General features: G+C 32.7%; 3 protein-coding genes and 1 pseudogene across 3 annotated transcripts in view; 2 read left to right on the top strand and 2 right to left on the bottom strand.

The window, feature by feature from the left end:
- Nucleotides 1-494, top strand: part of LOC112507208 (R3H domain-containing protein 4-like) — a 5,361-nt gene extending 4,867 nt beyond the window's left edge. The window contains exon 8 of the mRNA XM_025111670.1: nt 119-494. Within this exon, the coding sequence (XP_024967438.1) occupies nt 119-125 (7 nt within the window). The 3' untranslated portion in view covers nt 126-494. The remainder of the gene's footprint in view (nt 1-118) is intronic.
- Nucleotides 495-876: 382 nt separating this feature from the next.
- Nucleotides 877-1,785, bottom strand: LOC112508074 (annotated as a pseudogene).
- Nucleotides 1,766-4,856, bottom strand: LOC112507125 (basic 7S globulin-like). Its single transcript, XM_025111560.1, has 2 exons — nt 4,197-4,856; nt 1,766-2,697 (listed from the first exon to the last, which is right to left on the bottom strand). Exons 1-2 carry the CDS (start codon nt 4,758-4,760, stop codon nt 1,930-1,932), a joined length of 1,332 nt encoding a protein of 443 aa, XP_024967328.1. The 5' UTR covers nt 4,761-4,856; the 3' UTR covers nt 1,766-1,929.
- A 3,855-nt stretch (nt 4,857-8,711) lies between these two features.
- LOC112508079 (small nuclear ribonucleoprotein SmD1a-like) lies at nt 8,712-13,335 on the top strand. Its single transcript, XM_025112858.1, has 4 exons — nt 8,712-8,785; nt 8,881-8,957; nt 11,074-11,219; nt 13,195-13,335. The coding sequence occupies exons 1-4, from the start codon at nt 8,772-8,774 to the stop codon at nt 13,333-13,335; spliced, it is 378 nt and encodes a 125-aa protein (XP_024968626.1). The 5' UTR covers nt 8,712-8,771.
- Nucleotides 13,336-15,058: the final 1,723 nt, after the last annotated feature.

The following is a 15,058-nucleotide window of genomic DNA, read 5'->3' on the forward strand; positions in this document are numbered from 1 at the left end:
TTTAATCATCCTAATATATATATATTATCATTTGAGAATAAGAGTTAAAGATGAGAAGGAAGGGATCTGGACTCTTGATCACTTTTAATCATCCTCTAATGAATTGCGTTTCTTACAGGAATTGATCCGATGCATCTCAATGCACAACATTAGAATTGATAAATTACCCTCCTCACCGGAATTGAGGCCTATGTATATATGCTGCAATTATTTCTGTAAATTTGTTATGTAGTTAGGTTTATTTCTCTTTTCCCTTTTCTTTTGTAGAAGGCAATTGAGGAGTTGTTTGATTGTTTTTATGTATGAGTTAGGCTAAATTGTTTGTTAAACGACATAAATGATCATTTTACCTTTGATGTTGATAGTATCATAATTATTCTTGAAGTCACCCACCCTTCGTAACAATATCTGGTTTGTCATGTAATTAAATTGGGTTTAGTTTATACTTAATGTAACAAAAATATTTTTATAGAGTAAATTATGGTTTTTGTTCCTTGTGGTTTATTAAAAGTTGCGGTTTCATACCTGTGAATTTGAAATTGTGTTGTTTATCCCTATAGTTTACAATCTGTTGCGATTTTTCGTCACTATGACTAACTCCTACTTTAAATGTGGACTAAAATAACAACAGGGACTAAAACCACAATAAATTTTAACTCATATGGACAGAAAAACAACAATGAATAGTAAACCATATAGATAAAAATTGCAAGGACGAAAATAGCGATTTTCTACAAACTACAGGGACGAAAAACATGATTTACTCAATTTTTATAAATTGATGTAACAAAGTTTTAATCTTTTTTTATTTTGTACCTATTGTCTGGTCCATATGATGATGTCAATACTCATTTATGGAAGGGTTACACTCATAGAAAATCGCACAATAGACTTTTTATCCATATCATCAAATGTTATAAAAATCGGTTTGTGAAACGTCATCGGCTTTGTAACAAACTTTGAACGGTTTGATCGGTTTGGTTGGTTTTAGTTTCATGGTTGTTGATTTGTCCGTGAATGCTTCCATGAAAGCCGAGAAGATTGATCTCTCGATCGTGGTGTATGGATTTGTTGTGCTGGTCCTTGGTCCACCCTTGCCATTTAGATCGACTGTAAGGAGTTTCGGGTTTATTCTAATTGGTTTTCCGTTGATGTTGATTGATTCGACTCCAATGAAATATGCATCTTCAGAGCGTATGGTGTTGGTTGTGATTGGGTACGAGAAGATTGGTGTGTAGTTAAGATGATCGGAGACGTAGATTCCCGGGATGAGATAGTACGGTTTGGCGTGGTCCAAGAACGCAACGCCGGGAGCCGACGGCGAGCCGGAAAGACACAATGCAAAAACAAAGGAACCGGCGGTGGTGCTAACCTGCGCCGGGAGTGAAAACTTCGAAAATCCGAAACCGGCTAAAGCAGTAATTTCTTTCTTAGCATGGCCATGCAGTAACCACGAAGACTCATCGGAGCAACTGAAGACGAACTCGGGGGGTCACGCCAAGTTGACCCGGTTTGCGTCCGTTGGTGATCGGTAATGCGAGCGAGTCAACCAGGACGGACGAGTTGTGTGGTAAAACCACACAACCACCACCGGGAAACACCGAGTCCCCAGTGCTCATATCACAACTGGTATGGTGATGAATAATTAAGGGAGACACAAGATACAAAATCGTTTTAAACGACAGACTTTTTCTACCAAACAAGATTCAGCAATTCAGAAGCCCGTCTCTTCAAACAGCCTTCTGTTAGCATGAAAACGAAATACGAATCATAAGCTTTGTTCATAAATCCTGAAAATACCAAAATATGCCCATTTTTTATGCATGTACGATTTTTTTTGTAACGAAAAGTCACAGATCTGATTCTAAGAAGCAAATTACGAAAAAAAACAATTAGGTTTTGAACTCACAAGTTTGATCAGAATTGGATTCATCGGAGAACAGGATCTTCGGTGAAGTTGAAGCCAGCGCAGTTAGTATTATGCACCAAAACCGACGAACTAAACCCTAATCTTTCCGACACCAGATCAAATTGCAACAAGTTATCCTCCATTTGATGTCCTCCAATCACCACCGACGTCCTCGGATCATCACCGCCATTAACAAACCCTAAGCACCACCGATCTCCATTTTCCGTCGCAACTTTCACCATCGAATTCGCTCCAAAAATCCTCCAAAACACATCGTCGCTATGCATCACAAGATCAATCGTCGGAAACGCAGGTCCTAATCTCGTACTCAAAACATCACACGCTGCATAACACACATCAAACGGATCCACCGGATCTGTTTCGGTGAGGTTGAGTGCTGCCGATTCGTTTATGAATGCTTTTGTGAATGCTTTGTAAATTGAGGTTTCTAAGACGGTGTAAGGAGTGACGGTGCTCAATCTGGTTCCACCGAAACCGTTACCGTCTATTTTCAAGAGGTTGTGGTTGAATTCTACCGGCTTGCCATTGACGGCGATGGAGGTGACTCCGATGAAGTACTCGTCGGAAGGTTGGCGGTTGTAGGTTATCATGGTGAATCCGACCGGGTTTAAAATGAGGGGTGTGTAAACAAGATGACTCGAGAGATCGATTCCGGGTGAAAAATAATATGGACCGGCGAAGTTGAAAAAGGCTGAACCGGGTAATGGACTTGATGGATTGGGAAGGCATAGCGCAAAAATGTTGGGTGAAGCGTAGACGCTACTAACCTGCGCCGGAAGGAATTAGATAAGGATTAAATCGGTATCATTTGCCAAAATATTTAATGAGTAAAAGTTTAATTTTAGTCTCTAATTTTTGTAACTTTTAATGGATATCATCTATAAATTTCAAGAACTTAAATTTAGTTCTTTATATTTGTAGATTTCCAACGGTTTTGACCTTTGTGTATAACGATCGTTAACTTTTTCCGTTAAGTTGAGTAAATCAAGGGCTTTTTAGTCATTTTCATTATTTTGATTTAAATAATATAACATGTTATATTTTTTATTTTAAATTGTAAAAAGTGCTTTTGGTTTTTCTGCTCTATACTTTAAAATTAAAAATATAATATGTTTTTAATTTTAATAAAAAATTAAGAAACCAGTGAAAAAGACTTAAATTTCCTTTGTAAAAAGTTAACCACCATCAAACAAAAAGAAAAAAACCATTGGAAATTCACAAATATCAAATATCAAATCTAAATATTTGACATTTAAGAATAATATCTATTGAAATTGTTTAATTTTAATCTAGAGCATTTTCTATACATTCTTTAATAAAAGTGCAATTAAAAAGTCAACCTCTTGTTTGAACTTAATTTTAAACTAGAGCATTTTCTATACATTTTTTAATATTTTTTTTTAAATTAAAATATCAAAAGTTAAATTTAAAAAAAAAAAGTCAACTCTAATATTTTTTTATATTTTTTTGAAGCATATAATATTTATATACTTCAAATAAAACAAATAAACTCACATCCTCTTTACATTTTGTGATATTTGAACATTTGACTTCTTAAAAGACCAAAGACTCGCATACCGCTAGGCCAATAGCCCTTTGGTTTTATATTTTAGTATTAGTTATACTATTAAAACAGTTTTATTTGTGAAAATCAAGATTTCTATTAATCATTTAATTTTATGGCGTTCCTCTAATCTGGAGCATTTATCATATATCACATAATTTCTCCATTTTAAAGAGTCTTTAGGAACAAAAGACTAGCATAAATATCCTTAAAATCTTCGTTTTATCTCTTTTTGAGAATACGTAGAGGATGCTCTTGATGATCCGTACATTTTTTTACGGCCTGTTTGGTTAGTTTTTCATTAAGTCATGCATCAATAAATTCATCAATATGTATAGATTGGGAAGATTGTTTGTCATAAAGAGGTTTTCGTTGATGAAAGAAACGTGTTTTTTAATTTGAAATGACAGATTTGGAAAGGAAAAAAAACTTGGTTTTCTCTATAAAGCTCCCCTAAAAATTTACCGAATTAGATATTTTCTATATCATTAAAAACACTTGTTTTTCAATACCGAACAGTTATATATAAGTGACTGAATAAATTGTATATTTCATGTATAAAAGTTTGTACTTTGCATTATAAGATCCATGTTATAAACGAGAAGGAGTGATAGTGAAAACTAATAAAACTATAGGGGCCTAAACCGCCAACTTTGTTACTTTACTACAATATTATAACTCAAACAGGATAAGAACACTAACCTGCGCCGGAAGCGAAACATTAGACCGTCCCAGACCGGCCAAACCAGAAACTCCCTTCGGTAAGCCCTGAAGCAAAGAGTCATCGGAGCAAGAAAGGACAAAATTAGGAACAACGCCTAGTTGACCGGGGCTCCGACCATCGGTACTGGTCAAAGCGGCTGAATCAACCAACGCCTGCGCTAGAATACTGTTCCGAATCACCGGATTCTCCGGGAATAAACCACATGAATTGTTATGGCAACCAGGACCCGACGGTCGGAAACAATTTGAGCAAGCGATTGAGCCGATTGAATCACAGAGATCGGTACCGCAAGGGATGTAATGGTGAGTTGTGGAGGTGTAAACACCGGTAGTGCAATCGATCCAGCTCAATTTACCACCGAGATCGAGAATCAAATCGGCGGATTGGAGAGGAGTTCTGATGAAGATGGAGATGATGTAGAGCTCTGTCGATTCGTCTTTCTCGACTGGAGCTACGAAAGCTGTAGAAGATGAATCAATGAGATTGAAGGAATGGAAGAAGATGAAGACGAAGACGAAGAGAGTGAAATGGAGAAAAGACATTGGGTTTTGTTGTGGAATTGAATTCTGAGGGTAAAAAGAAGGTGAAAAATGGTGGAAAAGGGTTTATGGGAATCTTTATGAGAATCAACAAATATGGAAAGTGTATTTATTAAAATGTATATTTAAATTGTTTAATTTGGATAAATTTGTCATAATTAATATTGAGCATAAATAAATATTATTTAATTATTTTAATAATATAATTAATGTTATAATTTTGAAATATATAATATTTATTACAGTCAATTGTAATTTGGAAGATTCCATAATATAATATTTGTGTTTGTGTTTAGTTTAGTTGAATACTAAGGTGATAGTTTGTGTTTATAAGATATGTTGAAATCTGAAGTCTGATTTTATTTTTGATTTATAAGAGGTGATCTTGAAGTCTAAAATCTAGATCAGTAAGATTGTTTGTTTTTATATCTGAAATCTGAATTGGTCAAAATAGTGCAAAAAATATGAAAGATGAATAGTTTTTTTTATAAAAGTATAAAATATGAATAGTTTTTGCTAACAAATCTCTTACAGCTCCCAAAATATGAAATTTTAAGTGGTAAATGTACCTCTTAATCTTAATTCGTCATCTATCACATGGTGAGCTTTTAAGCTCTTATTTTAAAAAATAAAACAAACACTCTTAATACCAAAACGTTTAAACGAATCGGACTTAAGAGGTATTAAGAGGTAATTTTGAAAAAAAAACAAGTTCTAAGGGGACGTTTGGTTCGTAAAATAGAATTCGATGTAATTGGAATTCATCAAATGAATTTGACTTTGAGGAAATGAAATGGAATCTGATGGAATTTGACCTTGTCTTGTGATTGCGTTTGGTTGCATAGAATTGGAATGGAATTCTTAACGGAATTGAAACTTTTTTGTTTGGTTCACTGAATTCAACTTTGGAATTGAAATTAAATATCAACAAATGACCTTTTATGATTTTTTTTCATTTAAAAATAAAATAAAATTACCATTAAACCAAATTACATTATTAACATCAGATAAAATTTGAAATTGTTCACTTATATTAATAATATCTGAAATTGTTCACTAAATTTTGTTTAAAGAAGCGATCGGTGCCCTAATTTCATTCAATTTGGGATCGAACCAGAGAGCGATTGAAAATCGAATCAGAGATTGATTGAAGATCGAACCAGATTGGCGATCGAATTTTGTTTACGAGAGAGAGAGAGAGAGAGAGAGCGTACCTGGAGATCGAACCAGAAATGCAGTAGATGAGATGGTAGATTCGTTCAATGAATTTGGATTAGAAGATGAATCTGTAGGAAAAGAATTGAAATCATAGCATGTTGTCGTGGAATGGTGAAATCTATGCATGAAGGAATTGATCGGAATTGAAATGATTCCATGATCTTATTCCATTGAACCAAACACTCCATTTGGAATTTGGTCAAAGGATTAGATATTCCAATTTCTTTCAATTCCTTTCAATTCCGATGACCCAAACAGCCCCTAAATGTAATTGGTGTCTAGTGCATATCTAATGCGAAATTCTTATAAGTAAAAAATATAGTTTTTTTTTTGTAAGAATCAACATTGTAAATAGTTTTGTTGGGTCACCGATGATTTGTTGATAACTCTTCATATTATATTTTCACACCATTAGGATGTGTACTTTGAAGTATTTTGGATATTCAGATAGTTTGGTATCAACCAAAATAGTTCGCGACTCAAAGAGTATTCGATATCAAATAATGTGCAACAACCTATGCGGGTCAGGACGTATCTTTCAATTTGTGCACCAAATTTTCTTCTGCCGATTTACTTAACCGTGTCTTCTTGAAGAAACATTTGCAGCAACCCTTTTCTTTTACAAAATCTCACCAACGTTTTCCTTTGAAAAATATATTGTCTGAAAACACCTATAAAGACATGTTTGTCCTTATCTTGCTCTTGACACGACATTTCAATAAATGACATAAAAGTGTTTTAGAGACGAGTCATTTTCTTTGGTACAGTGAAAGGAATGCTCGGAGGAGTTTCAAAGTCAAACATGACATCTTATCCCCAAGTGACAAGCGTCTCACGCATTTAATGCACATTGTGGTATTTTAGTGCAAAGTGATTGCACCGTCCAAGGTTACGCTTTCAAAAAGTTCTCTACGTGATATAGCAAAAATCGACAGCTCCCTCGAAATGCATAAAAGTTCTTTTGTTATTTGAGTCATTGTAATCTTAGTGAAAGATTGTTGTGACGTATCTTAATTTGTTGTATTCCACATCAATCTTGTTTTCTAAGTGTGATTTTTGATCTTGAATCATCAATAGTTAATTTAAGTAAAAATTGTGTGTTATTGTATTCAACCCCTCGTCTACAATAACCTTGCAGGGTTTGCCATATTATTTCAGGACTAACAAGTTTTTATAAGAACTACCCTATTTGAGTTCTTTTATAAGAACATTGGTTCTTACCTTAAACTCGGGATGAAGTGACAATTTTCTAGTTACTATTAACTTTCGTGATTATCCAATATATAAATATATATATATATATATATATATATGTGGGAACAACAAAATAGGTTATTGTAAAAACTATCATGGTGGAGTTTAATGTAAGTTATTTTATTTGGTAATTTGGAAATGGTTTGACAAGGAAAAAAAACATGGTTTTGTTGGAAATTAACATTATGTATCTTAATATTGATATATCAGATAAAGTGAACAACTGGTTTCGTACCTGTCGTGGTAATATTACTTATTTAAAAAATAAAATAGTTATACCTTTTATTTACTTAAACATAAAGATTTTACATTAATCTTTCTAGCTGAAGACCTTCAGAACATCTCCAATGGTTATAGAAGAGAAAAATAATGTTTTATTAAATATATCAATTTTTTTGTTTTTTTTTTGTGTGTGTGGATCAGTTGCTAGTAGATGTTCATCGGCGGGACGACTCGTTAGCCCCGACCTATCTGACCCGTTAGAAATACAGGCTTGGACAACCATTATCGAGAAAATGGACGGACCCTTGTTTGTCGTTAAAATTAATGAGCGGATATGGACAATGTATAAATAAACATGGACAAGCCCGTTCAGTCCGTTTATATTTTTTTAATTAATATTTTTTACCATTAATTAAATTATAATAATATATTTTAAAATCAAATTATTAAAGTTATAAGATGAAACAACTTGGTTATTATTGAGAACCCAAAAGGCCAAGGGGTTGTTTTTTTTTCTATTTTTTTCTCCACTTGTTGAGATTCATCTGCCACTTTAGTTGCTTAAAATTTTAATTGCAACAATGTTTTTTCTTTACTTTTTGATTCCACATTTGTTAATTAATTGTTATTAAAAGTTTATAGATTTATAAGAGGTACACTTTTTAGGCTCGTTAGTTCGTGGACAAGCCCGACCTATTTATGAGACGGACAATTGTCAAGCCCGAAAAAAGCTTGGTTTTACAACATTAGGCCCGTTGGACAAAAAAACAAGTTAGGCCCAACCGGGGTCCAACTCAGGTCTGCAAATGATCACCTCTAGACTCTAGTTGTTAGTCTCTGTCACTGAGTGAACAAAAAATATATGAAATTTAGGGGGGTGTTTGGAATTGCTTATAAAAATAATTTATTGACTTATTCCGGTGTGACACCGGTAAAAATCACTTTTGAGTGTTTGAATAAACAACTTATAACAGTGTCAAACTAGTAATAAGAATTTTTTGAAGAAGTTAAAACATTATAACTTATAATAAGTTAATAAACACTTTTATTGAAAAATATAAGTTGTTTCAAATAAACAATCCCAACTACCCTTTTAATTTATATAATTAATGTTATAATATTTTAAATAAAAAAATTGTTAAAATTAAAGTCGAATTTAACTTTTTCGGAAATTTTAATTTTTGGCTCTATTTTTTTACATTTTATGAAAACTCCAATGGAAATGCCGTAAAAGGGTGAGAAGTCAAAGCCCTAAAACCCTCCATGTGCTCACGCCATCGGCCGGCAGCTAATCCTTGATATTTTCCATTATCTCCGGCGATGAACCTTGTTAGGTATGTGAAAAGTTGTCTACATTTTGATATTCCTTTTCTTCTTTCCGTGTGAATTTGAGTGTTCGTATGCAACGATTGATTCCATTTATGAACAGGTGTTTGATGAAGCTCAACAAGGAGCTTGTTTCGATCGAGCTCAAGAACCGAATTGTTGATGATGGGACCGTTACAGGTTTCAATCTATTTCTTCACTCAATTATGCAGAAATGTACAATTGAACTCTTACGTTGTAGATATTTTGATTTCGCTTAAATGTGCTTCTAGTATCACTTCGTTATTAGGGTTTAGTTCAGTGCTTGGGCATCGTTTTGTTCACTAATTGTTGTATGCCTTTTTCCGTTCATTGATAAGTAAACGTGCACTGATTGTTGTATGACTTTTTCCCATTCACCGATAAGTAGGCCTTAGCTCATGTCTGTATTAGGGATCTTCATTCTTTTAGCAGGTTTGTCTTGTGATTTATGGTGTCTTTGGTGTTAAACATGAACTGGAAAAAGGAATAAATTGATTAACAATATCTAGAGTGTATGATTTCAATGGTACATTTCTACGCAATTAAGTGAAGAAATAGATGGAAACCTGTAATGGTTCCATGATCAGCGGTTCGTAATGGTTCCATGATCAACGGTTCAGTTTTTGGGGCTTTGGCTTCTCATCGTTTGACTAGGGTTTTTGCAGGGGTGTTTATCGGTTGAAATCCAGTGAATTTAGGTGGATCCGATCCAATCATCCAATGGATGTTGGATTTTGTCATCCGATCCAATTGGATGTTGGATTTTGTCATCCGATCCAATCCAACTAACACCAGACATCTGATTCAATCAAATCCAATGGATGATTGGATTGGAGTTCCATCCCTTGGATATTATAATTGGTTATCCATTGGATCGGATTGGATCTATCCAATATTTTGATACAATTTTCAACCAATCAATCAATCATTTCAACCAAATATTCATATATTTTGTTAATTTCATAGAAACCACTATGTATAACTATCAACTAAAAGATAATATCGTAAAATGTTAATAATTATATATAGTTATTTGGATAGTAGTTGGATGATAATTAGATATGTAATTGGATGGTCGTTGGATTGGATTGGTTCGGTTTTATTGGATCCTGAACTGCCATCCAAGAACCCACCAATCCAATTTGGATGTTGAAATTTTGGCTCCGATTTGGATGATAATTAGATGTGTGATTGTGAGATTTTTTAATATATAATATGAATGATAAATGATAATTATGTACAAGACATGGGACTTGAATAAACTTAAAAAAGAAACTTAACAACTAAAAGCCTAAATAGGTAAATACTTATTGTCATTCCCATACACAAAGAGTCGAACATGAATTCTTTGAAAATTCAAGAAAGTTGTGAGTTGAGATTCAAGACATTTAATCCTGATTTGCACCATTGATACCATTTTTTATCAGCCCTATATATTTCGTATCAATGATTCTTCTTTGTTTTTAGTTTTATTCCTTTATATAGCTTAATTTATTTTACGTTATTATTCAAAACATAACACATACACAAGTGTGTGTGTGTGTGTGTGTATCACCGCCTTAGGGCACACCTTAAAAAACACCGTGGCCTCGCCGTAACCTGTAAGGCTTAAGGCTTGACTTCATGCCCATGCCATGCCTCACCTCATGTCATTTAGAAGCTTGATAAATATATAGAGGGTTATTATTCACAATCAAAGATCCTTCATATCTTTATTATCCAATTCATAAATCATTTTGACTTTTTGCATGCTTTTATGACCCCCATTCCATTTGCAAGTGAAGGTAATACCCCTGTTTGTTAGCAGCTTAATGAGCTTAGTAAGACTCATAGCTTATTCGTTTAACTATACATAACTGTTTGGTAGTGTCTTAATGACATAGAAAAGTGTCTTATTCTGTAATCTTCTGGAGGGAGCTATATGCAGAAAGCTAATTCTTTTCCAAACTTGTCACTGCCAATTAAAAAACACACTTCTTTTGTCTATGAAAAAACTCTCCCAAACAAAAACCTTCCCAATCTATTAAGACAGATTAATCCACAAATACACAACTTTATCCATACATGACTTAATGAAAAACCAACCAAATAGCCCCTTAGACAACAATCATTTTAGGTGGTCAATATACTAACAGTTAATTATCTTTGTGGATTGTTCATGCCTTTGTCCTTGAAAAATTGAAGTGAAGCTCTATGCGAAGTATCCATTGACATTTCTCGTAGTGCATTGAATTCTTGCACCCTGATTAGAATCCGTCCTTATCGACATGTGCAGGTGCGGATATTAGTATGAACACACATCTGAAGACGGTTAAACTTGCACTAAAAAAGAAGAATCCAGTGAGTTTAGATCACCTAAGCATCAGGGGCAACAATATTCGATCGTATATATTCTTCATTCTGAAATTGGGTAATCTTGAGGTTAGTACTCTTGGCATGATTCAAATTTTTGTCTGATATGGTAATTTGGTTACTTGTCTTAATTGATTTATTTTAGTAAATAAATACCCTGTTACGAATCAGTCAACGTAAACTTTGAAACACATTAAAGTAGCAATAGTTGAAATCATAGTTGTTAAAAGCGTGTCCAGGCTCTGAGGCTCATAAGGCTCAAGGTCTCGGGCTTTGTTAAAGTTGAGGTTAGACGTATTCACGAGGCTCACCAAGTCACTAAGATTAGGTATTTAAAGGTCTTAAGCCCTGGCCGAGGCGCCTTATGTGATTAGGTGCAGCTCACAAAGTGGTATTAAATACCTATTCAAACATTGATTTTAAATAAGTTTTCTCATCTTCTCATCTCCTAGATTTCTTAAACAAAGAGCTATTATATAGATGACATAAGTTAAACCCTAATATTAAATACCAAGACCTTAAAACTTCTCCCTGACGCACATGTTTTAAATCCTTCTCACTTCTGCCTCTGTCAAAGTATTGTTGGTTGCTGCACTGGAGGTCTGTACTTGCAACATATTTGAGTTGTGCGTGACTGTGTGTGTATATATATATTAGAAGGATACTTGCGCAATGCAGCGAGATACATCGAGATAATATTTTGTTTTGTTTTTTGTCTCTCTCGATATAATACGGTTTTATGTGATTTTGAGAAAACGATAATGGTTTTATTCATAAAAAAATGAAAAAATATAGCGATATTAGTTTAAATTAACTTTTTAAAATTCTCGTTTTTTATGTAATTTCTTTAATTCAAAATTTTTATCATAATCTAATTAGGTTTAATAACAAAGTAATTTGTTTTTGGTTTAATAATATAATTTTTATGAGGATAATAATTAAGTATTTTGTTATAAGTATTATTCAATAATTATCCTAATTATATTTTAGATTTTTTATATTTAAAATGAGATGTTTATCCTGTAGTTGATTATGTTTATTTGCATTTAGTTACACGAATTCAAACATGGAGCTTTAATAAGTTGTAATTACGCACGATTTATTTATAACCTCAAAATTTTAAGTAATATGCATTAATAAACAATATTTCATGCATAAAAATTAATTTTTAAAAGTATTTGTCAAATGTTTTATGATATAGTATAGATATAGAGGGAGGTTCAGAGGAAAACATCCAAAAAAATGAAAAGCTGAGGAACATTCTGATAACCATTCATTTGGATAGTATGCACACGTGCATAAAGTAATTGAAGCTATTTTTTGGTTTTTATGCATATGTGCAAAGTAATTGAAGCTATTTTTTGGTTTTTATGCACATGTGCTTACTGGACGAATTGCTACAAATTACTTGTATGCACATGTGCATACCGTTCAAATGAACGATTACCAGGGTGTTCCATAGTTTTTCATTTTTTACGGTATTCTCCTGAATATATATACATATATATATATATATATTTATATATGTGTGTATGTACTTTTTTTATAAGATGCGCCTCACGTCTAGGCCCCGGGACCCCCTCGCGTCTAAGCGTGTCTTGAGCCTTTAAGAATTTTGGTTGAAATGGTACTACTTTTGGTTTTTAAAAACCCAATGTTTGAAAGTGTTGTGTGTGTTTGGTACATGGTCAAGTTGCAGGAAATAGTAGATGTCGGTCCCATGCATTTATTTATGTATTCTTCGTTTAAAATATGTCATATTTCTTCAAAGTCCATGTATTAATGAACATTCAATATCCATGTCCATTAGAGATAAATATTGTATAGCCACTTCACTTTCCACGATGATGCATCACTTCCACATAATTTTCTACATCAACCAATCATTTTACCATCAACTTATATCGGTTGTCGGACTGCTAAAATAATTAAATTTGTAGGGTTGGAATTTGTCCTGGCAAATATTCATTTTTTAACCATTTTTCAATTAAATTTCCATTTTATATGAAGTTTACTTACGTATTTATATAAAACCTATTTTCAGGTTGAAAAAAATCTTTATGCAAATTTGCGTAAGGATCCTCATTTGCATAAAGAATTTTCGTTTTCCTCTTATTTAAATTTAGAAATAGGCTTTACGCATTTGCTAAAACGGGAATTCGATGTCAAAATGGCTAAAAAGTGAATTTGATTGAAAAGATTTGTTCAAGTCTATTTTCTTTCATGGTAACATAAAAAAGCCTTTAGTCTGAACATTACACTTGTATATTGTAGGTTGAATTATGGTGGTGTTATATGCATTCATATTTATATCAAAATCATATCAAATCATACATTGAAAATGTAAAATATAAGTTATGATGTTGATGAGGAGGAAATTAGTCGGTAGATGTGCATTTAAACATAGGTATGTATTCAGCCTACTCCTTGAATCATTTAGTAAAGTATCAAGTTAATCGTCATGTTGATATGATATAACAAAATAATTAAATTTGATTTAGCTAGGCTTGGGTTTCTTTCACATAGTTGGTTGTTTCTCTTGCTTTTCCCTAAACCCTAAACCTTAGACACATTTATCATATCTTTTAACATATTTTGCATGTCATCCGGGTCTTTATGGAATCAAATGCTCTACTTTTTAGGGGTAGAGGTAAGAGCTGCCTACGTACTATCCTCTTCAGACCCTAAATCCCAGTCCTCACCTCCACCACGTGGCATGGTGGGATATAATGATTTTGTTTGGTTTAAATTTCTTGTTAAAGAGATCCAATGATTAAATTCATGCTCTTTAAAATATGAACAAGAACCCAATATGATTTGAAGTTGGTTTTTAAAAATTAAAAGTTTTGAAAGTTGATTTCTTAAAATTTAATCGAAGACAGTTAATTTCGGTTTGATAATATTTGTTTTTAATAGTAAACAAGTTTTCACTAAAGCCATGATTGACAACAATAATTGGACTTAATTTTTGAGTTTATTGGAGTATCTTCAACAATTTTGCTATAATTTTTCAATAAAAGAAAATGAAATTTCAAAATATCGAACATAAATTTACATCCAACTCCAACCACTACTATATTTTAGTATTTCTAACATTAGCTACGTTGTAAAAGATCATGTGAGAAGGGATGTTACGTGTGAGAAGCATAATAAAAGATCTAAACCATATCACTTTTAATCTGATTTCATCCATCAGGTGCATCTTGATACATGGCATTACTGTTGACATTCATTTATAATTGATCCAACGATGAAGATCTTTTCTTATACGTCAAATATAGTGTTTATATCTCATATAAATTATGAAAAAAACCCCATCCTTTCAGTTAATTTTATTATCAAATAATTTATTATCTTGAAAGTGGAGATCTATTGAAGTCTTGTTTGAATTAAATTAGTTCGTACAGATATGGCCCACTAGTCAGGCCTTGTCAGATGCATTAAATTCAAATAAGATACGGAGCATCTAACTTCTTAGTTTTTACTGATTATCATGTACATGTAAATTCTGTTTCTATTTTGGAGAGGTTAATTTGTCTTTTTCATAAAAAAAAATTTCTGATCAAAGATAAAATAAGATCCATTTTATATCATATCTAAGAGATTCTTTGGTTTGGACCGAATAAGCAATATCATTCGATTCTTATCAAACTGACTGCATGTTCGTGAGGATCTCACCAGAATGCCTTTTACTTCTAATAGGCCACGAACTAGACCAGAATCATTCTCAACAAGTCTAAAAAGAGCGATCTTTTTTTTTCGTTATCACTCCTAACTCTAGTTTAAGTATTATTTTTTATTGTATTTTTTGTTTTTTTTGTTATTCTTATCTTTTGCTTTTTTATTATTTTAAAGAAATTTAATCTATATAAATTATTGATTTGTTTGTTGTTTCCATTTTTTGTTTT

Source organism: Cynara cardunculus, assembly GCF_001531365.2.
Source record: "Cynara cardunculus var. scolymus isolate 2C chromosome LG 2, CcrdV1, whole genome shotgun sequence".
NCBI classification, from domain to species: domain Eukaryota; kingdom Viridiplantae; phylum Streptophyta; class Magnoliopsida; order Asterales; family Asteraceae; genus Cynara; species Cynara cardunculus.

What these genes read in the sequence shown, in the direction of transcription:
- LOC112508079 (XM_025112858.1), top strand. An exon ending in TGATGATGGGACCGTTACAG is followed by an intron (nt 8,958 to 11,073) that starts GTTTCAATCTAT and finishes CGACATGTGCAG; the next exon opens with GTGCGGATATTAGTATGAAC. An exon ending in TGAAATTGGGTAATCTTGAG is followed by an intron (nt 11,220 to 13,194) that starts GTTAGTACTCTT and finishes ACCTATTTTCAG; the next exon opens with GTTGAAAAAAATCTTTATGC.
- LOC112507125 (XM_025111560.1), bottom strand. Translation starts at nt 4,760, where the DNA reads ATGTCTTTTCTCCATTTCACTCTCTTCGTCTTCGTCTTCATCTTCTTC. An exon ending in ATGTTTCGCTTCCGGCGCAG is followed by an intron (nt 2,698 to 4,196) that starts GTTAGTGTTCTT and finishes CTTCCGGCGCAG; the next exon opens with GTTAGTAGCGTCTACGCTTC.